Source organism: Rhinolophus sinicus, linkage group LG13 (genome assembly GCF_036562045.2).
Source record: "Rhinolophus sinicus isolate RSC01 linkage group LG13, ASM3656204v1, whole genome shotgun sequence".
Classification (NCBI taxonomy): domain Eukaryota; kingdom Metazoa; phylum Chordata; class Mammalia; order Chiroptera; family Rhinolophidae; genus Rhinolophus; species Rhinolophus sinicus.
In genome coordinates, this window is record NC_133762.1 from 15771351 (window position 1) to 15796859 (window position 25509).

General features: G+C 53.7%; 2 protein-coding genes across 7 annotated transcripts in view; one reads left to right on the plus strand and one right to left on the minus strand.

Moving 5' to 3' along the window:
- Nucleotides 1-25129, minus strand: part of SKIC8 (SKI8 subunit of superkiller complex) — a 32334-nt gene extending 7205 nt beyond the window's left edge. Inside the window, exons 1-11 of one of the 6 annotated variants that reach the window (XM_074317457.1) lie at nucleotides 25026-25107; nucleotides 22268-22318; nucleotides 21575-21602; nucleotides 19747-19852; nucleotides 19244-19416; nucleotides 16116-16264; nucleotides 15805-15898; nucleotides 15014-15107; nucleotides 13662-13754; nucleotides 13138-13216; nucleotides 10118-10916 (exon numbers count right to left, since the gene is read on the minus strand). In XM_074317457.1, coding sequence (XP_074173558.1) covers nucleotides 10911-10916; nucleotides 13138-13216; nucleotides 13662-13754; nucleotides 15014-15107; nucleotides 15805-15898; nucleotides 16116-16264; nucleotides 19244-19416; nucleotides 19747-19852; nucleotides 21575-21602; nucleotides 22268-22279 — 834 coding nt within the window. In that variant the 5' untranslated portion in view covers nucleotides 22280-22318; nucleotides 25026-25107 and the 3' untranslated portion in view covers nucleotides 10118-10910. The other 5 variants (XM_074317455.1, XM_019751206.2, XM_074317456.1 and 2 more) reach the window with 5 other exon arrangements.
- On the plus strand, nucleotides 543-10196 carry DNAJA4 (DnaJ heat shock protein family (Hsp40) member A4). Its single transcript, XM_019751202.2, has 7 exons — nucleotides 543-1132; nucleotides 4282-4462; nucleotides 5952-6056; nucleotides 6796-7023; nucleotides 7146-7376; nucleotides 8190-8290; nucleotides 8381-10196. The coding sequence occupies exons 1-7, from the start codon at nucleotides 1001-1003 to the stop codon at nucleotides 8594-8596; spliced, it is 1194 nt and encodes a 397-aa protein (XP_019606761.1). The 5' UTR covers nucleotides 543-1000; the 3' UTR covers nucleotides 8597-10196.
- Nucleotides 25130-25509: the final 380 nt, after the last annotated feature.

Here is a 25509-nt window from a genome sequence, read left to right on the forward strand (position 1 = left end):
CTGGGGGGCCTGTCTCCACTCTGCGTGTGGCCCTCCCAGTGCCTGTGGGGGTGCTGACAGCAGGTGCCAGGCGGTCCCGCCTTGTGCACGGTGCTCAGCTCTGGGCCCCGGCTGCGGACACAAAGGAGGGGTCCTGGGGAACAGGGCAGGATGCTGCCACCAAGGGACAACTGGAGAAATCGCAGAGGTGGAGGCAGTGCAGCTCAGAGACGACTAGGGCCTCGGTTTTACTAATCCAGGGGGGCTTTGTGGGGACTAGGGGGTCCCCAACCCTGACAGTGGCAGAGAATCCAAGTCCGCTTATTTTTAACGACTTTTTTCTAATCACACACGTGTGTGTATATACGTCCGTGCAAAAACAGATGGAAACACATAGCGAAGCAGAGTAAGAAAATAAACAGCTCCCGTAATTCCATGGTAAGGACATGGCAGGTGTGGAGGCCCGTCCCCGGGTCCCCAGGGCGGGCCGAGCCCTGTCCTCCCGGAGGGGGCAGCGAGGAGCCCGGGAGCGGCGGGCGGGGCGCGTCCCCACCGGCGCCCGTGACCGCACAGCCGCCGCCCCCGCCGGGCCCGCGCCCCCACCGACCTCGCAAGGCCCGCGGCGGCCCGGGAGGGAGCGCCGGGGAGGCGGCGGCCGAGACGGTTCCCGAGCCCCCGCGAAGGTTCTGGACCTTTGTGGCGTCACGTCCCCGCGGAAGCGGCCGCCCGCGCCGAATAAAAACCGCCGTGGAGGCGCTGGCGCCTGAGTGCGGGCCGGGCGAGCCGGCGGGACGGACGGGACCGCGACTCAGGGGACCAGGACTGAGGGGCCAGGGCCGTGACGCCATTGTGACGTGACGCCACCGGGACGCGCCCGCGGCGTGACGTGACCGTGACGCGCCCAGGCCCGGGCCTGACGGGACGGAGACGGGACGTGAGGTGACCGGCCCCGGCGCGCGGCGGGCGGCGGAGCGCTGAGCGGTCTCCTGAGCGGCGTCGCCCGCCGGCGCCGCAGGGCAAGATGGTGAAGGAGACGCAGTACTATGATATCCTGGGGGTGAAGCCCAGTGCGCCCCCCGAGGAGATTAAGAAGGCCTACCGGAAGCTGGCGCTCAAGTACCACCCGGACAAGAACCCTGACGAGGGCGAGAAGGTGCGGCCGTCCGCCGCCGCTGGGCGGGGGGCTGGGGGCGCGGGGGCGGGGCTGGCGGGGTCGCGGGGAGGGGCTGGCGGGGGCAGGGGGTCGCAGGGGCGGGGCTGGCGGGGGTCGCGGGGAGGGGCTGGCGGGGGTCGCAGGGGGCGGGGCTGGCGGGGGTCGCGGGGAGGGGCTGGCAGGGGTCGCGGGGGCAGGGGCTGGCAGGGGTCGCAGGGGCAGGGCTGGCGAGGGTCGCAGGGGCAGGGCTGGCGGGAGGCGCGGAGGCGGGGCTGGCAGGGGTCGCAGGAGGCAGGGCTGGCGAGGGTCGCGGGGGAGGGGCTGGCGGGAGGCGCGGGGGCGGGGCTGGCGGGGGTCGCAGGGGGCGGGACTGGCGAGGGTCGCAGGAGGCGGGGCTGCCGGGGGCGCGGGGGCGGGGCTGGCGGGGGTCGCAGGGGGCGGGACTGGCGAGGGTCGCAGGAGGCGGGGCTGCCGGGGGACGCGGCTTTCTGTGACAAATGACCCACCGCTCATCCTAACTACCAGTGATACTGAAAAATGCTCTGCGTGAGAGACCTCGGTGAATCTTTCCGCCCTGTTCACAGCCAGCGTTTGACCCCCAAGGCGGCTCAACACCCACCTGAGTAGTTCAGTTCCATAACTGGAAGGACTGGGCACTGCCCCTTGTGAAAGCTCGTGGGCCTTCCCACAACTCCTCCCATTTCTTGCCATTTTCTCACAAAGCTTGGTTTGGGCAAGGCGGGGCTTTTGTAGAGCAGCTGCTACCCCGCCACCTTTGAAGTCACAGGTCACCCACTTACATTCGGATGGGGGGACGCCACAAGGATCCAAATACCTGTCTGCCTTAGCAGCTTCAAGCGGCTGGGCGGCAACGGTGATGGAAGGTTTATATTTAGCCACATGTACTGACTGTGGCTGTCACAGGTTTAAAATGCTTTCCAGTTGGTCTGTTCCTCACTGGCATTCTTGCTCATCTTTATTCATGTGGCTTACTGTAGCTTTTAAAGTCACTGGCTTTGTGTGTTCTGTCGGTGAGTCATAGGTGTGCTTCCTAAATTCACTGTAGCCTATTTGGGAATCTCCTTCAAGGAGACTGCATCCAGACTTTAGAAGTCACGTTTCAGAAGGCTGGCGAAAGGCCACGGGGGAAAGCCTTCCGACCCTGCTTTCAGGTCGTCTCCTAGCACTTTCCAAGAGTCAGCTCCTGGCTGTGTGCAGACAGTTGAGGGCAGTCTGCTTTTGGTGTCCCGAGCTGTTTAAAATTGGCTTTGACCTGTACTACATTTCTGTAGGTGGCTCGGAGGCAGCCTCCTGGAAGTTTTAGCTGAGAACGAAATTAAAGGGTGTTACCTGTTTGATACCTGCACTTCCCCTTGCCATACCCACTTATGGGCCTGTGTCTAGCTGTGCAGTGCAGGTGCTACAGTGTGTTCACTAGCTGAATGAAAGGCGGTGTCAGGAGAAGAAGTACACGATAAAGAATTCCGTGGGAGGAGCAGCGAGCCTATAAAGGCACAGTTAGAGGCAAATTGTTGCAGTGAAGAGCGATTGGGAGATCAGTGGAAACTGGACTGGAAATCAAGGGATGATAGAAACTGCTGTCAAATTCCTAAAAGAGGATTCATTCATTCATTCATTCACCAGGTACCTCCTATCTGGTCTTACTGTGTGCCAGGCACACTTTGTAGACCTTTTCTTTTTTGTGAAAGTCTGTGTGTAGTTCTTTCCCACTTTATCTGTGGCAGGTGGAACTTTTTATTTTTTTCCTAAGCTTGTCACTGTATTATTTGTCTCTTCAAAAACATATTAAGCCAGTCCTTTCCCCCTTGCTCTGGGACAACTGAGACGGCTTTCAGTGTGTGTTGGTCATTGTTTTGTACGTTGTTGTCCTGTGTTGCTAAGCACTGGGCAGCCTGTGTTTGTCATCAGGTGCTCTTTCTGGAGTCGGTACTTATCTCATCTGTGGCTGTTTTCAGTGAGATACGCAGGCAGCGGGTCAGTAAGCTTGTCCCTTTCAGAGGCAATGATAGGGGTGTATTCTTGGCTATCACCCTACCCAGCTTTTGAGATGAGTTTGGTCTCTTGGCTGATTTCATTGTAACTTTCAGTTTAAGTCCAAGTGTCTTTCAAGTATTCAGAATATCTGGTGATTGTTTCTGGTGGACCTTGTCATGAAGCATGTCTGCCTAGTCCCTGACCTACACACAGGCCCAGGAACTCTCTGGGGGCAGCTGGCCTAGTTGCTTTCTCGTCTTCCATACCAGGCACCTAATCCCGACACCTCGATTTTCCTGCGGCGAAAGTGAATGATACCTGCTTCTTTGCAGTAATGCTGTGAGAATTACCATGATTCTGATGCCTCTTTAAGACTTAATTTTTAAAATTACCCAGTTATTTGTTAGCTATTATTAGCTATCATTTATTACTTATTAGTAACTTATTAGATCTCCATCAAGGATCTGTGATGCCAGAGAAAACCTAGTATCTCTGTCGGTTTCCATTTTCATAGCACTTCTTTTCCCGTGTTTTATGGAGCCAGCCGCGTTACAGGTGTTTATGTGGACGGACATCTGTCTCACAGACTAAGCTGTGGGCCTCACAGACTCACCTCTGGAGGGTCAAGACCCTACTTCATCTGTTCAGTTCCAAATTCCCAGGATTGAGCCATTCACCTAACAGATACTACCAAGCGTCTTCCAGGGGCCAGACACCGTTGTAGGTTGGAGCAGACAGTGGTGGGCAGCGCCAGAGCTGACACTGCAGTGGGTGCGACCTCAGCAGGAGGCTGGCTGGCGGTGGCTCAAGTGCAGGAGATGGAGGCAGACAGCTTCGGGTTGGGCTTTTACTCGAGTGGAACGGGCCACCTTGGAGGGTCTGGCACGATGACCAGGCTAAAAGCTGGGGTGTGAGGACAGAAGACAGGAGGCCTCTGAGGAGGTCACTGCCAGGGTAGGCGTGATGGTAATGGGGAGAAGGGATGGATTTGGGGTATTTCAGGGCGTTCTGATTTGAGCACGTGCGTTTGCGTCCCCGTTCACCGTCGTAAACGCACTGCCCCACGGGCTTTACCTGCCTCTAACATTCTGTCATTATTTGCTTCATGGCACAACTCAAAGCTTCTTTTTAATCGCTCTCTTTTTCTTTTCAAGTTTAAGCTCATATCGCAGGCATATGAAGTGCTTTCAGATCCAAAGAAGAGGGACATTTATGACCAGGGCGGTGAGCAGGCCATCAAGGAGGGCGGCTCGGGTGGCCCCGGCTTCTCGTCCCCCATGGACATCTTTGACATGTTCTTTGGTGGAGGAGGGCGGATGGCGAGAGAGAGGAGAGGTGAGCGCTTCCCAGGACCCCCAGCAGGTGGCACAGCTGCCAGGGCTGTTATGGCTCCTAGGGTCCAGTTGTCAGTGTTTGTGATCACTGGCGTCAGCTACCGGCCTAGTGTCCAGGCTGCCTGGGACGTTAATGCACTTGGCAATTACCTGTCACCCTGCAAACACCACACAGAAAGGAGCAGAGGGAGTGGTGAGGAGGGAGGAGGAAGGTCATGCTTGCCTCACCCTTTCTCTGTTGTTGGGGTCAGCCGAGTGTCCTAAGGGACCTAGGAGGTACTGTCCCCTCCCGCATGCCCTCCTTCCCGTGCCTCCGGCCCTGGTCCCTGGACCTCTGTCTCCGGCTGGTACTGCTGTGTGCAGAATGGCCTCCTTTTCTCACCTGCTCAGATTTTCTGGGTGACACAATTTACCCTTCTATGTTTGACATCTTTGGAAAAGAACACACCTGCCTCTTTTCAGAATGCATTAAGATTAACAGCGTCTCCCCAGGAAGTGAATGAGGGGCTTCACCCCAAGCTGAATGGCCCCAGGCTGCTGTTCTGGGTTTGCTCTTCCTAATTTTTCTACCTCTTACCTCCTGCCAGGCTGTGAGCTGTCACCTCTGACTGTCACTAGTGGTCTCTAATAGCCCCCTTTTCCTGTTCAGTTTGCTGTTGAGAAACTGTTTGGACCTCAAAACCAGATAGCTAACACAGCTTATTACAGTCCTGGATAAAATCAGAGGCAGCAGCTCTGCGTCGGGGTTTAAGAAAGGCAGTGCGGGTCAGCATGAGGCCCCTGGATGAATACTGCTGTATTGTTCTCACATTGTAATGGACTCTGAGCTTCAGACAGCTCGGCTGTCGATTCTGTGAACAGTATGCTGAAAACCAGTGTTTATTAGGGAAGAATCCTTACCCTGTCGTCTAGGTATGTGCCTGCTCGTATAGTTGACAACGTAGATGTGATTAGACCTTGGGTATCTCTGCCTATGGGCAGCAGTGAGCGTCCTGAAGCCGCGGGTCCTGATAGGCTGGCATAGCGTCGAGCACAGACTCCCCCCAAAGACGAAAGGCCTACTGTCCCAAATGCACAGATAAGATTTAGGCAGATAAAGGGTTCCCAAGTACAGTGCATTCTGCTTGAGGAAGCGTTTCAATGAACGGTCCAGAGAATGGCTGCCAGGCACTCATCTGAGAGGAAAGGGGTATCACCGCTTTAGGTTTGCTTAGTGGTCTGTCAGATTTGTCCTTTGGAAATGAAGATGGATAGTCTTCGTGTTGACATCTATAAATGATTGAGTAACTAGCTCATCGCTAGAAAGGGTATTAGTTCTCATCATTGGCAGAGAACCAGAGGGATGGGCCAGGTGTAATGACAGCAGCACTGTCCCCACAGGGAAGGGAACGAATGACACAGGCACAGCTTTGAGTCTCTGCAGAGTGTGTCATCTGGGCAGATCGAATGCAGTATTATTAATGTTTTTTTCTCCCCATTCTTCCCCTAAGGCAAGAATGTTGTACATCAGTTATCCGTAACTCTTGAAGATTTATATAATGGAGTCACAAAGAAATTGGTCCTCCAGAAAAACGTAATTTGTGAGAAATGTGAAGGTAAAAATCAACTTTTGAATGCATCTCAAAGTTCTGATCTCTTTGATCTGGAAACAATTCTGAGTTTTGTGATTCAGAGAAAAATAATTTATCTTTTCCAGTGTGCGGGTCAGAGATTGCACATAGGTGACCTGAGGGCCAAGCTTGTTTCATTTTTTATTGTACGTTTTTTATTTGGACTGCACACTTATTTAATATGTTGGCAGTTATTTTAAAGACTTAGAAATCAAGACAGTTCAGCCAACCTGGAAGTCAGACAGTGAACGTTTAGGCTTGTAGGCCATGTGGTCTCTGTCACAACTATTCAGCTCAGTGCAAATGGAGCCACAGACAACAAATAATGGTCGTGCCTGTGTTCCAATAAAACTGTATTCACAAAGCCAGACAGTTGGTCATACTGACTGACCCTTGACTTAGCTGTAAATGTAATTAACGTAATCTTTTGAGAGTCAGCTCCACCGTGTTCCACAGTGAGCTGGCTGAGCTGGGCGCCACCCAAGGATGGGGCTGTGCTCTTGTGCCCTCGGCCACCTGTGGGCATGGCTGTTTTCCACCCTGGAGTGGAAGAAAACAGTGATGACACTGTGGTAATTTGGCTTGGCACAGCCAAAGCAGACGTTTGGGATCCCATGTGACAGCTGGCTGTCGTCTGCTTGGCTAGAGTCATGCAGACTCTGCCCCATTGCTTGTCACTGTAATGTCAGAACCGAAACCCCAGCAGCCACTGCTTCCCCCGCAGGCGTTGGTGGGAAGAAGGGGTCCGTGGAGAAGTGCCCGGTGTGCAAAGGGCGCGGGACGCAGCTGCACGTGCAGCACATCGGACCAGGCATGGTGCAGCAGATCCAGACCGTGTGCATTGAGTGCCAGGGCCAGGGCGAGCGCATCCACCCCAGGGACCGCTGCGAAGAGTGCAGTGGCGCCAAGGTGATCCGCGAGAAGAAGACTGTGGAGGTGCACGTAGAGAAAGGTGAGGCTGCACACGGGCGCCCCCGGCGGCCACGCCCCCGTGCCCGGGGCCCTCTGGATGGCTTTGTAGCAATGCGGCATTAGGACAAATGGCTAATGAGACGGATGGGTGGTGGTCCGCAGGCATGAAAGACGGACAGAAGATCGTGTTCCATGGAGAAGGCGACCAGGAGCCTGAGCTGGAGCCTGGTGACGTCATCATCGTGCTGGACCAGAAGGACCACAGCGTCTTCCAGAGACGAGGCCACGACATCATCATGAAAATGAAAATCCAGCTTTCTGAAGCCCTGTGTGGCTTCAAAAAGACGATAAAAACCCTGGACGACCGAATCCTTGTCATTACGTCCAAATCAGGTAGTTTCAAATGTGCACTCCGCTGGAGTAGCCGGTGTTTGGCATAAGGCTGGCCCTCCGCCTGCTTCCACATGTAAGGCTGACGAATCGGTCTTCTCTAAGTTTAAGGTCATCACTGATGACTTGAAAAATAAGTTTTCATTCTCCTAGGGAAAAAATCCAGAGTCGGGGGAAGAGTCTGAAATTCTAACTGGAAACTGCCAACTTAAATTCTAAACAAATTAATTTTTGAATGATGAGAAAACACAGCCAATAGTAGGTGGTGTTTTCCTATCAAGTGGCCATCTGTGCTGATTCTGTTATGGTGACGTGCAAGGGAGCTTTAAGAATAGCGTTTTCCTGAAAAAAGAGCTTGGCGGCCAGCCCCTCCCGGGAGGCGTGCAGAGAACTGCCACGGGCTGCGGGCAGCCGCCTGAGTGACCCACAGGGGCAGGCACTCAGCCTGCTGGCTCGTGTACACGTGCCAGGCTCCCAGCGCCCAGGAGGGTGAGTCCATGTGGCCAGCAGGGCGCCTGCCTACAAGGGGCGGAAGGGACGGCAGGCACATGGGAAAAGGGCGGAGGCCCAGGCTAGGACCTGGACTGGAAGCCCTCAGAACAGCACTTAAGATCAATCGTCCACATCAAATAATGTCTGGACGGGTGTGGGGCCAAGCCACCAGGGACCCTCGACCCCCTCGCTGGCTATGAGAAATGCTGCTCTGGTCCCCTCACTGGCCACAGTGGGCACCTGAGGATTAGGGGAGGGGGTGGGACAGACCCCTTCAGGTCGCCCTCCATCTTCCGTTTCGTAATGACACCTTTTCTGTGGCAGGCGAGGTGATCAAGCATGGGGACCTGAAATGCGTGCGTAACGAAGGAATGCCCATCTACAAAGCACCCCTGGAGAGAGGGGTTCTGGTCATCCAGTTCTTGGTAGGTGCATGGGCTCCGTCCTCCTGGGACTGACTCGTGCCCGCACTGGGGAGGGAGAAAACAACTGCTCTCTCCCACTTCGCCCTACAGGTCGTCTTTCCGGAAAAACACTGGCTTCCTCAAGACAAGCTTCCTCAGCTGGAGGCGCTACTCCCTCCTCGGCAAGAAGTGAGGGTCACCGACGACATGGAGCAGGCAGAGCTGACGGAGTTCAGCCCCAGCGATCAGAGCTGGCGCCAGCACAGGGAGGCCTACGAGGAGGATGACGACGGGCCCCGGGCGGGGGTGCAGTGCCAGACGGCCTGAGGCAGGCGGCCCGGCCGGTCGGGCACACGAGGGATGTAACGTTGGCACAATGAAAGTGGCATCGCTTTAATGGCCTGTCTGGGTGTCCTGTGTGTGGTCAGCACCTTTAATTGCTGAGCGTCTTTTTGGTTTTTCTTTTGGTTGTAACTTAAGTTATAGTTTAATTTATATTTAAATGTCTTAAGTGTAAATCACCTCTAGTCTGCATATGGAATCTGTATTTACATTCTCCAGATACTGGGGAGGGGCGGGTGACCGCGCTGATGCTTTGCGCTTTAGTGGCTTTGCCATAACTCAGTCCCACCCGTCAAGCACACCAGCCCCCGGCAAACCTCCAGCCGCCGCATGGGAGTGCTGGCCCATCCGTGGGCCTGGCCTTCTCCCCACCTCCGTCTACGCTAGAGACACTGAGGGCACGGTCTCAGGGCTGCCATTGGGGCATTTCGGAGTCTACAGTCTCGTTATCCTCCAGAATAAAAGCACATCTGTGGACTGGACTCGGCTCCAGTGCCTGCCGGCGCTGCCGGGCTGCCGGGCCAATGTGGTTCTTACTGTTCTGTGTCCGAGTGGCTGCAATGGAGCGAGTGTGTCTGATCACCTCTCATGGAAGCTTCCGGGACCTTCCACGCCTCGTGGTGAGGACCGACCCGTGTGTTAAATGAAACGCTGATAGAACTCTTTGCCTGTGTCCCCTGCACCTCGTTCTTTGTGGTTTTAATGATTTGCTGTTGACAACTTTCACAGTGCTTTCCCACCAAAGTGCTTACTTGTAAAGAAAACTACACCTTCTGTGTTCCCAGCAGCCTCAGTGGCAACAGAAGCCATGGCAGAACGCTGGTAGCTTGTCCCCGCAGCACAGCCCGCCTCCTGGATGACTCGAGAGGCAAAGGATGCCTATTTTCCACCTCCCAGACCCAGCTCCCTTGCAAAGGTCCCCTCAGCACACAGCCACACACAAGAGCTTCCTGGTCATGGTGACGTTCCACTGAGGACGGCACTGACCCAGCCCCACTGTGGGCTGCAGCCTGGGTGGAAGTGACGGAGGGATGCTGGCCGCTACCTTACTCCTGGCAGGTGGGCCACTACTTAAACTTAGGGCTGCCCCAACCTCCCGCCATCACCGCTCCTTTCCTTCCCACAACAGGCATGAAGAAAAACTACCTTCTAAGCTGCAGGGTTAAAGCAAGGCCACTTGGTTATACAGCCCCTGCGAGGGCCACTCAGACCAGGGACGTCCCCTAGGAGGTGAAAGGGCACATGAGACTCACAACAGGCGGGGGGAGCATAGTTTGCTCACCATAGGCCGAGAAGAGCCCCCCTGTGCCGCTGTGACCACTGCTCAGGACACACATGAAACCTGTCCTTCCAGCGAAGGCTATGTACACATCAGTTTATAACTGGACCACAAGCGCAGGGCGTTCTGCTGCTGTGCTGTGGCTTCTAATACACTGTTGCTGGACAACTGCTAGTGGATGACGGGGCAAAATGCTGTCCAGCTCCTCGTCATGGAGATGGAATGGGGAAGGTGTTGCTTTCAATTTATTCCACCTGTATGTACACTTGTCACTTCAAAATTAAAGTTGAGCTGGTATTACACAAATGCCTTTGGGTTTTCATTTTCTGGAGCTCAGGTGAACAGTGCTGGGTGCCAGCTTGCCTCGCACCGGTTGTTTTAATTGTGGGATAAATGCGGGGTGCATTTATCCCCCGAGTGGAAGCTCCGTGAGTGGGAGGAAGTTCCCACTTGGGGGACAGATGAACCCCGCAGGCAGTGGTGACTGCTGTGAAGAACGAGTGACGGGAGGGTGGCAGGCAGCAGGGAGGAGACCTGAGGTCGGAGGGGGCACATTCCAGCAGAAGGAGTGGCAAGGGCAGTGTGGGGACAGGCGGGTGAGTAGGGCACACACCTGACCTGCAGGCCCCTGAAGCTGTGACCAGGAAGAAGGCGCTCAGCGTGCTACATCTTTCCCATCCACATGCAGACCCGGTTGAGGAGCGGGCGCTCTGGGGTGACAGGCAGGGCTGCAGTCGACCAGAGCGGGCTCGAGCCCACACACGGGCAAGGAACTATGTCCGCCAGCAGCCGGCTTCTCTACAATCAACAGGGTCAGAGTGTGGCACTGAAGGCTGCCCAGACGGGAGGGGCGGCAGGAGGCTGCTGCCAGTCAAATGCTGTGTCCTCTAGGACCCCACTCGGACCTCCGGTGTCACAGCTCCACATGACAGCCCCAGAATCCCAGGATGAGCCTGTATTTCTGAGCTGGAAAGTCCAATAGGTGGCAGACCACACCGCACATAATGACGCCACTTCCTCTCACTGCTGTGCCCGTAACGGGGCAGATGGGAAAGAAGTGTGGTCAAGAATTGGTGTTTGCGTTAAGAACACTTTATGTTAAAGTGCGAACAGCATTTCCAATAAAACATGAAAAGATTTATACTGTATCTACAAAATGTAACTTTTTGCTACAATAAATGCTGTATTTCTCTTAAACAAACTAGAAAAGTAAGGAATGTCACATTCAGCCTATACATTCTGTCTGCAGCATTAGCCTGGGAGGCTGATGTCTAAACCGGACAATCATAGATATGAATTTCCTGGTCATCTCCGACAGACACAATTTTTGAGCCATTTCCATTGTATTTTACTCCCCACACCTATAAAGAGAAAAAAAATGTTCTACTAACGCCTTTCTTCCTTATGCACAAACATTCTTACTCTAGTCTCATTACACTGACTAGAAAACCACCGCGGTGGATGAGGGTGTCCTCATGCTTGCTGAACCAGTGACGAGGCCTTTCTTTAACCAGGCATCTTCCGTTATTGCTCAATTATCACTCCCCTCACCTCCCAAATGCCCCACAAAACTTCATTTCTAAACACAACTTGAGATCCCCACACACCGTCAAGGACTCAGAATCCAGGGGCTGACCTAATGCCATGAAGAGGGAGCCCACAGGGACCGGCGTGGGTGGTCGTGTCTCCAGGAAGAAAAGCCCCCCAGCACCCGAGGTCGGTCCTACAGGGGTGCCTGCACACGCGAGGCGCTCCCCACCTCAGTCCTGTGCCCACCCCCACGGGCTGTGCAGCCGGCCTGGCCCCAGGAGCCAGACGACTTGGCATCGTGGGTCACTGGCTTGATCGGCTGTGAGTTGAGTGAGCAGACTCACACCTCCCCAGACAGACTAATGTGGCTGGCGTTTCATGAGGTCAGCCTGTCACCCTGACCGCCCTGACCTCAGCATTGTGACTGGGCCAGGTGATGGCCTCATGTCCACCCAAATCCCTTCCTGAGACAGCACCGCGCACTGACCGCCACACACGAGACAACACAGCCAGCCAGGACTTCCAAAGGAGTAGAACGTCAAGATTAAATCCTCTCAGCTTTGCTGGCAATGCTTTGAGATGAAGTGTAAAAATCATGAATGATTATGTCAGTTAACCTTAACGGCTTTCTGAAGGGAAATCTGTGGGACAAAAACACTTAGGGCCAGCCCGTTGGCTCAGGTAGTTGGAGCCCGTGCTCCTAACACCGAGGTCGCCGGTTCGAGTCCCCCATGGGCCAGTGAGCTGCACCCTCTACAGCTAAGACTGTGAACAACAGCTCTCCTTGGAGATGGGCTGCGGTGAGCAGCCAGAGGTCGGTGTGGGCTGCCATGAGCTGCCGCTGGCTATCGTGTGCTGCCATGAGTGGCCGGCAGCCAGTGTGAGTGGCCGGCAGCCGGCGAGAGCTGCCATGAGCGGCCAACCGATGAATGGCGACCGACTGCCTCAGCCGGGGGAGCACAAGGCTCCTAATACCAGCATGGGCCAGGGAGCTGTGTCCTACACAACTAGACAGAAACAACGGCTTGAACCGGAGTGGGGAGGGGGTGGAGGTGGAAGAAGTGGGGAAAAAAATAAAAACACTTAAAATACAGTAAAAGCCAATTCTGCACTGACTGCCATGGGTACTCATTTTGATGGTGACTTGTCCCCGAGACCCTTGCTGCTACTCCAAGTGGCCGACACAGTGGCACCGGCTTCAGCAGGAGCTGTCCCTCCCCGACTACTGAATGACCCCTGCATTTCCTCCCGACGCCCAGGGGCTCTGTGCAGTCACGTTGGCAAAGGTGGTCTCCTGTGACAACAGTCTCCTTTCCTAACCTAAAGACCCAAACAAACGTTACCAAGATCACAAAAGCTAAACAAGCTGTAAGAATGTCTGTCTTCAAGGATTAAAAAAAAAAAAAAAAAATCACATAATTTCCCTGGCCAGCTCCCAAGGTGACAAGGTGACAAGGGATGACTGTTTAAGCAACGGAAGCGCCTCAGGAGGAAGGTCTGCCTAAGCCAGGGTGGCCAGGCTGCAGCCAGAAAAGCGCCCCAGGCACCGGCGTGGCATTCAGGAGCGGCTGCCCCAGGGGTTCTGGCCTCCGCACCGCAGACAGCGCAGGAACCCACTGCACCGACGCCTGCATCCGAGCAGTAGGAACGTGTGGCCCATGGTCAGACAGCGCTGGCAGCACACAGAGCAAGAGCTGAAGTGTTAGTGACACCATACCTGGTCCTGGTGATCAAAGAAGGTGTGAACACACGTCCTCGTTCCAACATCCCAGACTTTTACACTTTTGTCAGACGAACTAGTAAAAAAGAGAACATGTGTACCAGAAAACAGTTTTTCAGACTGCTCTGAATTTGGACGGACTAAAAATCCCACTCCTTCCCTCAGCTACACTCTGTCTGTGTGCACGTGGGAGGTGGCCAGGGTGCTGGCTCACTGGGTGGTGTCCTCCTCACAGAGCAGCCATGTCCCTCAAACTGTGACCTGCCTGGCCGTCACAGTAAGTCTTCTCACCAGGAGTCCAACACACCTTCAGTAACTGTACGTGGAAGCCTAGGTTTATAAGGAAAACTAAGAGCTGAACTGTTCAAAAGAAACCACCTTTATTCCAGCTAAAGACAACTAACTACACAACTTAACAAACACTGCAGAAAACAACGGCTACCTGAATAAAAAAGGGTGACAGCATGTCCACATTTTAAGGCACTGCACACATTTTAGACAATGCTAAGAGTCGTAAGTACCTGGAAACAAAGTGAGTGTCGTCAGGACAAAATGCCACGTTCAGCACCCAGGATGCGTGGCCACTCAGCGTGCCAGCCAGGTTGGCGTGTTGCCTGGAAGGGGAAAGTGTCAAACAAAATGGATGTCAACTTTTGGGATAAGTCACAGAAGTGGAAGGCATGTTATTAACTCTGCCCTTTAATTGGACCACATCCGCTGCGCTTACGGTGACAGTGTTAGTGTATCAAAAATCCCCTTTCGACGAGGGAGTATTGCCCACCGCAGAAACAAAATCACACAGCGGCATTAACGAAAAGCCAAGAATAAGGTCCAAGACAAGCAGAGAGCTTAGAGGCTCAGACAGGAGCCGCCCTCGGAGGCGTTTTTAACCTAACAAGAAGAGCACAAGTCTATTTGCACTTTCTGAAAGTCAAATCGCCTCTGGCAGGAGAGCACCCGAGACGTGACTGTGCTCGGCAGTGTCCCCTCTGCAAACAGACCCCAGCAGGTAGGCGGCAGCCTCCGTGGGAAGCAGTGGGGCCACGAGGAGGCGGTGAGTCCAGGATCTTCCCTGGGCATCTCCAACTGGGCCTGCACCCCACGTCTGCACTGTGGGGACGCTCACCCACGTGCCAGGTGGCGGGCCGGTGGGAGGATGGATGGAACTGCCGCTGTTCCGCCGGCTCCGTCCCGACAAGCACGGCCTGAGAGGCGCCACCCATCTGGGCCTGGACACCCTCGTCCAGCTCTCACTCCAGTTCTAATGCCACACCAACCGGACAACCCTCTGTCCTCCAAAACCCGCCAGAAGCCGGCTAGAAGGAGCAGTGTCCTGACTCCTGAGTTCACACTCCCGAAAAACTCACAGGCCCACAAAAGGACATGAACACAATGGTCACAGCTGTGCCACCTGCACCTGATGGACTAGAAGGCCACGCTCGGAAGCTGGGGAGCAGGGGCAGCTGATCGCAGCGCTGAGTCAAAGCATCGAGGACATACATCTAACACCTTACTGGGGAAGATGGGGACACAGGCTATGACCAAGGGGAACCGCAGTGAAGAGAATGACTGCCTCGCAACAACACCTGCGCCCCAACCAACAAAAGGGCTCCTTGTCCCGACACGCAGCGACCAGGGCAGGAGCTCATGTCCTCTCCACACTACTTACCACCCAAAGGCAGCCAGAGCCAGGGGCCCGAGACAGGATGCCTGAGAAGGAGCAGCACGGACGTGACCCTAGCAGGCAGGCCCCGTGCGTCTCCCGGCACGACAGTGCTCAACGACGGAGGCGGGACCGGGAGACGAGTCCCTGGCGGCCCCGAGCCGCCTTTAACAGAACGGGCACAGGTGCTGAGCCTCAGCGGCAACTTACACGTCATAGATCTTGATGTAGCCGTCATCTGAAGCGGTGACGAGGAGCTGCGAATCCGGGGAAAAGGTCAGGGAGCGAATGGGCATAGCGTGGCCTGGAATGCACAAAGGCCCTTGTGAATCTGGAGAAGAGCTGTCTCCGTGCGCTCACCTGGCTCCCCACTGACTACGTCCCTTTTAGTGATGCTGAGTCGCACTGCCCACGCGCTTCACTCACAGGGTCCTGATGTTCTAGAAACACCCACATAACGCAGGCCCCTCCTCCTGGAGCTACTTTTCCTTGGTTCCCTTCCCTCACCAGTTGGACCTCAACACACACCACTTAGAAAATATTCCTCTGCTGAGACTTGGGCAGCACGCAGACGCACGCTGCTTCTGCCTGTAAGGCCAATCAAGCCAGACACGGCGGCTACCAACCCTCTGCGCAGGTAGAGGGGACGCCGAGGAGGTTGTGTGTTCTCGTGAGAGCGTGAGAACACACTGCAGCCCCGTCCACCCCCCTCGGCTTCCCACCCACCACCAAGGAGCAGCTTTCTGATCACAGAGCTTGCCAGGACCACCCACGACGGAGACGAGGCACTCGTCCAGCCAGGGCACTAGCACTTCCCATGGGAAGAGAACTCCTAGGTCCAGATCACAGCCACAGTGAGGAAAGTGCCCCCGGAGGCTCTTCAGGACACCGAGACCGGTAACCTGCAAACCTGAGGCTCACTGGCCACGCAGCAGCACTTGAATGAAAGTAACTCCGCCTGTGTGACCTGCTTGCACACCCGACAGAGCGGGGAGCCCTACCTTCCAGTGTGTGCAGAAGCTTCCCAGTCGCAATATCAAAAATATTGATGATTCCATCTATGGCTCCGCTGGCCAGATACTTCCCATCAGGACTCTGTGCAGAGAACAGGTGGAGAAGGCGTGGGCCCCGTTCGGCCGGCTCCAGCAAACACAAGCCAGGCTCTGTGGGCTGCAGGTCGCCCTGGCTGGCTGGCAACCCCCCGGCGCCACAGCCGCTGCCTGACAAGGCCCGGACAGAACGTGCACCAAGGACTACAACAGGCTGGGAGAGGGGACGGAGAGGCAGAGAGAGAAGAGCAATGTTTCCTTACATATGCAATACTAAGAATGAATTTTCCTCGCGTGTCCAGAGAATATTCCTTTTTCCCGCTTTCCACACCAAAAATGTTCACTTTCCCCACGTGAGTTCCTGTGGCCAGATACTGGGAATCGGGAGAAAAGGCCAAAGTCCAGGCATCCACTGAACAGAAAAAAAAAGGGAGAAAAATACAATGAGAAACGATGTGACCTTAATTTAAAACACTTTCAGTGGCTTGTGCCACTGAAACACTGGTGGGGGGCTGGCTGATTAGCTCAGTTGGTTAGAGCACGGTGCTCTTAACAACAAGGTTGCCGGTTCGATCCCCGCTTGGGCCACTGTGAGCTGCGCCCTCCACAACTAAACTGAAACAACTACTTGACTTGGAGCTGATGGGTCCTGGAAGAATACACTGAAAACAAGTAAAAGTTTAAAACAAAACAAAACAAAACAAACACTGGTGGGAACATAAAATGTTATAGCCACTTTGCAAAACAGTTTGACAGTTTCTTAAACGAAAACAAACTTACTGTAACACCTGGCAATTCTACTCCCAGGTATCTACCCAAGAGAAATGGAAACAGGTCCATGCAAAGATCTGTCCACAAATGTTCAGGCAGCTTTACTCGCCAGAGCCCCAAACGGGAAGCACGCAGAGTCCATCAACTGGTGACTGGACGGACAAAACACGGCAGTGCTCACGGGAGTACTGCCCAGCCCTGAAGGAGCCGCGCCCGGGCCCGGGCTGTGACACGGAGGAGCCAAATGCGGCATGCTCAGCAAACAGCGAACGTGTGCGAGGCAACACCATTCCATTCACAGAAAGCTCAGAAAGGCAAACGCAGAGACAAAAGTAGGTCAGCGGCTGCCTGAGGCTGAGGGTGGGAGCACGGATGGACTATAAACGGGCATGAGGGGACTTTTGGGGTACAGAGTGTTCTACAACTGAACTGGAGTGATGGACCACTGCCGGCATCTTAGCATTTCTTTTCTGGGCTACATGGCAGCTGTTCAGAGGCAATCCCAGAGAGCTTTGGGAGCGTGAGGCCCAGGGATAACCTAGCTGCCCACTGCCCGTCCGTGCCCACTCTCACACGGGACAGGCCCTCAGTCCGGGCCCTCCTGCACCTGCTCAGGTGGAAGGGAAAGGAGAGAAAGGCTCCGCCCCAAGGCCCTCTCCTCACTCCCGGGGCAGGGCTCGGAGGCCATGCATTCTCAGCCCTCGGGAGAGCAGAGAATGTGGTCTCCTGGCACAAAGGGGCTCCTGCTCCAAGGTGAGTTTTAAAGTAAAAATCTCTTGCAAATTTTAACACACACATTCAAAGTAATAATAAATCATCTAGCTCTATCCTTTTCCTTATGAAATGTTTCTTTTAAAAAGGTAATTCACTTCAAAAGTGCTCACTAAACCGAAAAGATCTGAAAAGGCTTTTACAACCAATCGCTCAAACAGCTGCTTCTGAACACCCACCTTTATTCCTAAATGACAACGGCATTTATTCTAACAGGATTATGCTTTCTCATGCCTGTTATAATGAGCTGTTTACAGGAATCATGGTTGGTAGGAAACCTGACTTTTATCCCTTGAAGTTTAATACAATGACAGCTCTAAGTTATTTTTACGTTCCCCTACTGTTTTACAGGACAGAACTTCTCCTATCAAGTGTCCTTATGCTCGAAATGGAGTTTTTATTCCTCCATTAAGCCTTGCATGTAAGGTCTTCGATTTTAATGCTTACATCACACACATTGATTTTAAAGCCCAAGTTCCAGCTCGTGGCTGAGAGAGCAGCTGTTCTTTGCTGTTGGCCACCCTGTCCCACGCGGCGCTAAGGCCCCGAGAACCCCCTTTCTTCTGCATCATGACTTGGCGGGAGAGCACGCGCCTGGCCCAGCTGCCACGCAGGCTCCTCCCGCCAGGCTCAGGGTCTCCTCCAGGGCCTGAGATTGTCTCTTCCTTTCTTTCTTCTGCGGTGGCTCACATCCTCCATGCATAGTTCCAAGACAAGCCAAACGTAGGTATCCGTTTCGCTCCATCATTAGACGTAGCTTTCACAGCAGTTTCACCTGCTCTTTACTTGTCAGCAGCCCTGCTTGCTGCCATCACTACGGAGCAGAGTGTTAACACTCCAGGCTGGTTTGGGGACCGAGTGGTCCATGAACGATATCAGCGGGGTAAGGACACAGCAGTGAGAATCAGACACGGGGCATTGCTTCTGAGGGAGGCACTCAGGATCCTCACACACTGTGGGCCACCCTTCTGACCGACATAACGACAGCCCGAGTGACTCCTGAGCAGAAGTGGAGAGATGCGAACCCCCAGGGCTGCGATCCAGGACACGATGTTAAGGGCAGCTCTTCCGTTACCGACTGACCTACAAAGGAATGTGCCGGCCCGTGCCAGGCTGCCCAACACTCTCTGGCGGTCACCACTCATCCTGGCAGCACAGGCTCCGCTCGCGAGGGCTCTGCAGTCATTTACAAGTAAACGCAGGGCCACAGGAAGCCTGCAATGCCATGTGGCTCGTGCCACGGAAACCACTGATCCCCATGACTCCAGATATTTATCGGGACTGGTCGACTCCGCTGCCTCACGGAACTAAGAAACTCAGTGAGTGTTTCCTTAGACGTTTCTTATCTTTCATACATTGTAAATCAGGCATTTTAACCACAACTAGTAGAAAGTGCCACGCTACAGATCTATGAGGACATGGTGTCTCACATCCTGTACTTCTGCGGGGCAGTGGACGTATCAACTCAGAACGTGGCAAAGAGAACCTCGGACCAGCCAAACACAGGGCCACATCCCAAACCGGCAATTCTGAAACCCAAAGGCTCTGAGAGCTGCCCGTTTTCTAGTGACTTTAGTACCAAAATTCATTCGGCAGGAAAACATGAGCTGGCCCGATGTAAGGCTATTTAGAGCCTGTATTTACCTCTCTCAGTACAACGGCTCAGGTTTAGTTGCTGATGTTGGTGTGTGATTAGAGTGTTGCCCGGACCCGCTGAAGGTGTCACGTACCTGCAGTTCACTCACGTTACCACTCGCAAATCCCAAACACTCTGAGCTGTGACAGCCCCTCCCTGCAGGCTCTGAAGAGCCATTGTGAGCCTGTCATCGCCCCCAGAAGTGACACTTACCAGGGCCTGCATCTATAGACTTGATCTGTTTGCCGTTCTCCAGGTCCCACAGACGGATGTGAGCGTCCAGGGAGCTGGACGCCGCGATGGGCAGGCTGTGGCTGATGTCCACGGACACCACGCCCAGCTGGTGGCCCTCCAGACTCCACTGTAGGTCCAGCCTCTCGTCGCACCTGCGGTGGGGACAGAGAAACACACTTCCTCACATACTTGGCCTGAAACTCGCATCCCCTGTGACCAGTTACCAGCGGAGGGAGGAGGAGCCACAAGACAGCAGTGACGGCCACGTTATAACCATGGCACTTTTTTCCAACCAGAGGGCTCCGACACTGAATTAACAGGAAAAGAAGGGAGGAAACACGCTGCCTTTTCACACCACCACACCGTTATACTGTTCTTGCCTAGAAAATAGTTAATATGTCCCCATCTGCAACTTGGGAGCCCAGAAGCAAACCCATAATCCCCAATTTCCCAGGCTGTACGTCAGGGGAGAGGGCACTCACCATTTCCACACCTTCACCAGGTCATCCAGGGATCCCGTGACCACTGTCTCGGAGTTTTCCTTCTTGTTTGTCCCCCAGGCAACTGACCAAATGGCATCATCGTGGGCTAGAATGGAAAGCCCTTCCTTCATTTAAAAAGTCTTCCTGCAACTTCTAAATTGTATGTACTAAATAAAATGCAGCTGAAATACTGTTCCAACAATTCTGAGCAAACCACCAATGTCCGCGTCACTGTTTTGCAAAATGCTTTCCCAGAGAGCCTGCATCACAACTTGGAGCCACCTATGAACTGGAGGCTCTGCAGAGGCCACATGCCCAGAGGGGGAGGCAGTCCCAGAGTAGCCAGTGTCCCTCCCACCTGGGCACGCCAGCCAGCACGTATCCAGCTGGAACGGCTGCCACCACTCGACTGGGAGCCCTCTGCTCACGGCCCACCACCCAAAAAATAGCCCTAACCTTGGTAATAGCGATCTCTTAAGGGTCTCTGGAAACCAGTAGGCAGTTCAACTATAAACAGTATAGGTCTGAAAGTAATGCCTTTTACCACAAATGTCTGGTATGATTAAGAGGTCAGTTCCTACATCACCCTTTTGTAAGTTATTAGCTCAATTAACCTCCACAACCCTAGAAAGCAGGCACTGTTAATATCACCCTCATTGTAGACAGGGGATCAGGTTTAGAGAATCCGAGCAGCTCACCCAAAGCCAAAGCTATGAAGGGGCAGACTAGGCCTCAAACGCAGTCTCTCTATTGACTAAGCCCACCTTGAACTCTGTGTGTGCAAGCTGCACAGCCGGTGGGCCACACTGCCCGGTCCACACACCTGGTGCAGGTGTATAAATGTGACAAGTGTGTATGGACGCCTTCTTCACGCCTGGCTGCAATTCTCCAGGAACACCTCTCTAAGACGTGTACGTAAGGCCCTGGCCTTAGACGACTGTGAGTCTCACACAGCATCATGGCCCCACCTGTAACGCCCACCCAACCCCAGCCGGCTGCCTTGCCCGGATGGCATCCGCTCCATGCAAGGTAGGTGACTGGATGCCTGGTCAGGCCCGAGTTCCCCACTTGAGCTAACTTGGGATGAAGCTTTAGCCTCAATGTCAGACTACCTGACGTTACCCACGCCGAGGGAAGAGCTTTTATTAGGCACTCCGCAAGTTCCTCCAGCTTATCCTAACTCGCCCAGGCTGTGGTGAGGAAAGGAGACGCGTGTGGACAGTCCACACACACGTGCTTTTCAGGCCCCACGCCCAGTATTACGAGGCAGCTACATTCCCAGCCTGGACGATGCCCTGCCTCCTGCCCCCACTCCCGCTGCCACACGGTTGCCCAGCCTCCCCACACACTCGAAGCCTCGACAGAAATTCCCCTCAGTTACATCCTCACTGTCGTTAGGGTCAGAGATCCTCCGTGGGAGTCCGTGAAGTGGAAGAGCCCAGTAAGGACGCCAAGGCGTCGTGAGGTCAGGGCCAGGCTGCCGCTCACCTCCCCAGGGGAGCAGGCACGAACAGAGTTCTGCAGCTCAAAGCCTCTCCTTCTCTAACCCGGCAGCTGGGAAGCCGTTACATCTTCCTCAGGCGGGAAGCTCTCCTCGGCCTGGGCTTCTCCTTATCTGACTCCTGCCTTTTCTTGGCAGTGACTTGTTCAGTTTTGTTGTTGTTATTTGTTTGTAAGTGTATTTGTCTCCACAACCCTCTGCCAATTTTTCTGCAAAGTGAGTATACTTGGGAATTGCATGTCTGGTCAGCATGACAAAAGTCTTAAAGAAACCAGGGACAACACAGTTTTTCACAGGTACATTTGCTTGAACAGGCAGGCTGCTTACCTTGCTCTTGTTTGAAGAGGATACTGTACTAGAAAAAAACAGACGCCACATTAAACCAATGGTCACATTTCAGACGTATCACATGCCCTCCCTAAGACACCCCGGCACCCAACTCACCACCCCGCCCCAGTAACACAGCGCCCGCTGTAGTGTCAGCTACTTCCTGTGTCGCCCTGACCTCCTGCAAGCTCCTGTGCACTCATATCAGACACAAGTTAGTTCTTAAGGAAACTGGAGTCTCTTCGCACCCATGACTCCCCGCTGCCAGACTAATAAATACATTATGTTTTTCCTGCTCTGATCACCAGAAGCTCTTTGCAGCTTAATTTCTGCAGTTGTATAAAACCGCACAGCCTACATAATCACCTGTTAACTTCGTCTCCTATCTTACTATAAACATGTTTCTCCTTTGTGGATCTTTGTTTCTTCCTTGTTCTGCTGTACACATTTTCTTTTAAGCTTCCTCAATCCCTCGATAAACTGTGGTGAAACTTAGAGAACAAAATCCTCTTACGCTGCGCACTTCACTAGTGCCACCTAACCCTCTGGCGACAGGTGCCCAGGGTCACGCAGCTCTTCAGGAGCAGAGCAGGAAGTGGAGGCTGGTTTCTTAACTATATACCCAGACAACATACCGGACTCAAACCTACCAATCAGACCAACTGATGTTCCTCTCCTCGCCATACGCCTTACCTGGTTGGTCATTTCCTTAGCCAAGGATGGAGGGCGGAAGGCCAGACAGCTCTGTGGAAACAACACCAGGTTTTCAGTAAGGGGGTGTCATCACGACAGAGGGGGCTATAGGAGGTTCCCCTTGACCAAAAAAATAAGGCAACCTTTTGCTAGAGTTGCCCTGACACTTTTCTATGGGTCAGTCCCAGGAGTCCCCTTCCTGAGCCCTACCAGGTGGTATGGTCTTCTTTCTCCCTCGTCACCCAGGGACTTAACTAACACACACCCCATCCCCTGTTTTCTTCTCTGTAACCCTGACCACAGAGAGGGACTAGTCTCTGTCTCTTGCTGCTCTTCAGAGAGATAAAGCCCCAGGCCCTTCTAATTTTATTTATTCAAAACTCAATACGCAAATACAGGGGAAGCAAAGTTCTTAGTCCATGCAGGGGTCTTAGCCAAAAATGCCCACAAGAGCCCACAGGCATGTAAATGAGGGCAAGACCTGAGGGGAGACACGTGTCTGTCAAAAGGCATCAGAGGCTTTAAGAACTCAGCTCAGCTAAACACAAACTTACTTTCAGAACAGATTTAATTTCTCAGGCTACAGTAAGGGTTCTTAATATGCATATTTTATGTGTTCACTGACCCCTCCAGCAGCCTTGTAAAGCCTATAAATCCCTTCTCAGCATATTTTTAAATACATAAAAATAAAATACATAGGATTAGAAAAAAACACCCAGCAGTTGATTTTGTTATTCGAGGCAGTTATATTCCATCCATATATTCAATGGATCCATGAACACAGATCCATTGCTCCCGGGGAAATGCTGGGTTAGGGTCCTGTAAGCTTCTGGTAACAACATTTTTGTCAACTGATCAATACATCTTTGCCTTATGTGTGCTTCTGTTTAAAGACATCTTACTATACACTGACAATTCACGAAGACTGAACGCATGGCCAACAGCCCCCTATACGCCTAAACGAAGCCTGCCTAACACCTGTACTTTCTCTGTAAGACACATCACAGCCTCCCTGCACTTAGGAACACGGCATTTTAGCACTGTGCTTACGGGGGTATTTTAAACAGTGAATCCACCAACAAAAGCGCAAAAATGCAAAAATCACAGCACTAAATAGACTGAAAAAGGACACTTACTTACAGTATGAAACAAGAAGGAAGAGCGTCTCCTTGTTCAACTGTCACGTGTGAGTCAGGTGACTCAAATTTTTCACCACCTTGCACATGTCCTCAAAAAACTACAACGCACTGCAAGTACTGATTTTGGGGTTACAAATAAATTTTAGCGTGTAGGCAAATTTGCAAATACAGAATCTGAAAATAATGAGGACTGTACAGTGAAATATAATTGTATCAAAATACAAAATATAAATTCGTGTGTAACATTGTGATTTTTTTAACACGTTACGTAACGATATTTAGCAGCAAGTCTAGTAACTACCATAATTTCAAAGCGGTGATGAGCTTACACAATATCCTAAGATATGAAAATACCTTTGATTTCTGCTGGTGACAAAGTCACACTGTTAACACTGTGGTTTGTCACCTATATTTATCATTGCAGGAAATGCTCAATTTCAGTTAGAGATTAGAGAACATAAGGATGCAATTTTTCTTCTCACCCATGTTCATGGTCCCCTCAATTTTATCTACAAAAGAGACCAGACAGCTAAGGCATCCAGGTTCCGGTTATTTGCTTTAAATTTGCCACCCCCAAAAGGCTACTGTAAAGGGCTTCCAAGGATAACAAAAACCAAAGCGTTTCTAGGTAACCCTGGCCTGTGGAGATCTCGGGCAAGTGTTCAATTCTTTGCGATCCAAGACGTGGTCGTGGCCAGGGTAGGACGACAGGAAGGCGCTCAAGCCGGTTTTGCTGCAGCAAACGGCACTCAGCCTGTGCTCGGGCACTAGCCCTCTGCCCCTCCAACCTCAGCCTCACAGGGAGCAACAGAAAGAAAAACGAGTAGGCAAGCTTGCAGGAAGCCAACGTGTAAGACGCCAGCCTCAACACAAACGCTGCTTCCATCAAGGAGGGCACGTTTCGGGCCCCGTTTCGGGCACTACACATGGATTAGCTCCCTGAGCCCTCACACCCATTTAGTACTATTCTTAACCAGCACCTCCCCTTCCTGAGAAGGACAGTGAGACACGGAGGTTAGGGACAGGAAGCTCCCCAAGGCTCGTGCGGCAGGAGAAGGCGGGCACGAGCCGTGGTACGGGCTCCCGAGCTACATCACTGTCACACCAGTCTCACAACGAGTAATTTCAGAGCTGAGAGGACCCCGAAGACCTCTTTTGTTGTCTAGGGGACTTGCCGCCAATCTCCCAGGCAGAACCCAGTGCTCGCGCCGCAGTTTCCAAACAACACTGCACGCACCTCTAGTAAAGCGCTCAGGCAGCTCAGTACCACACGGTGCCCGAAGTGGACAGAACCCGCCGGTGATGGGAGGCTCCGTGCCTAAGCCGGCAGCCGGCCCACCTCCGGGAAAGCTCGGTTAGCACAGCCCTTCCATCTACGGGCACAGAGACCTCCCCGCACGGACACACCAGCCCTCACCGCGAGCTACACAGAGCGTTCTCGGGATGCCAGGGGCGGCCCGCACCCCGAGAGGCGCAGGGTAAACGGAGTCACGCGCCTCGGGCACCCCTGAACAGGCCGGCTTGCGGGCAGCCTCGGACCCACCCCCGACCGTCCGCACTCCCGCCCGGGGTATCCGCGGCCCGACCACCATCCCCACGGACCAAGGAAACCCACTCACCGCGTCCCTGCCCCGTCGCACGTTGCGGGCGTACGCCTGACGTCAGCTCGGTGCGCCTGCGACGCGCAGTGATGAGCTCACGAGTGGGCGCGGCGTCCCGCCCCCTCCTCAGGGCGCCGGCGCACGACGCAGCGCCCCCTGCCGACAGCGCTCCGAGCGCAGCCGACGAGGCGGGTGGGCGGGGCAGGAGGGAGGCCACGCCCCGTGTCGCCCTGCCCCGTGGGGCGGGGCCGTGGGAAACCTGCCCCCGGAAGCGCGGGTTCCGGGTCTGTCCGCTGCAGGTGAGGGCGCGCAGGGTCCGGTTTCCCATGTTTTGCTCTGTCATTCGCCTAAACCTGACGAATTCTAGGGTTCTGTTGGTTAAAAAAGTGTTCAGTGAAATAGAGAGCTTTGTTTTTCAAACTGCAAGTCACAGCCTGGTGGTGTGACGCACCGATTCAACTGTAAATACTCCACCTCCAGATTATTCTAAAAGCGCACTGGT

Bases quoted from the DNA above. Each gene is read 5' to 3' on its own strand.
- DNAJA4 (XM_019751202.2), top strand. From the start codon at position 1,001: ATGGTGAAGGAGACGCAGTACTATGATATCCTGGGGGTGAAGCCCAGT. The intron at 7,024-7,145 runs GTGAGGCTGCAC...GGTGGTCCGCAG, and splicing joins GGAGGTGCACGTAGAGAAAG to GCATGAAAGACGGACAGAAG. The intron at 7,377-8,189 runs GTAGTTTCAAAT...TTTCTGTGGCAG, and splicing joins TGTCATTACGTCCAAATCAG to GCGAGGTGATCAAGCATGGG.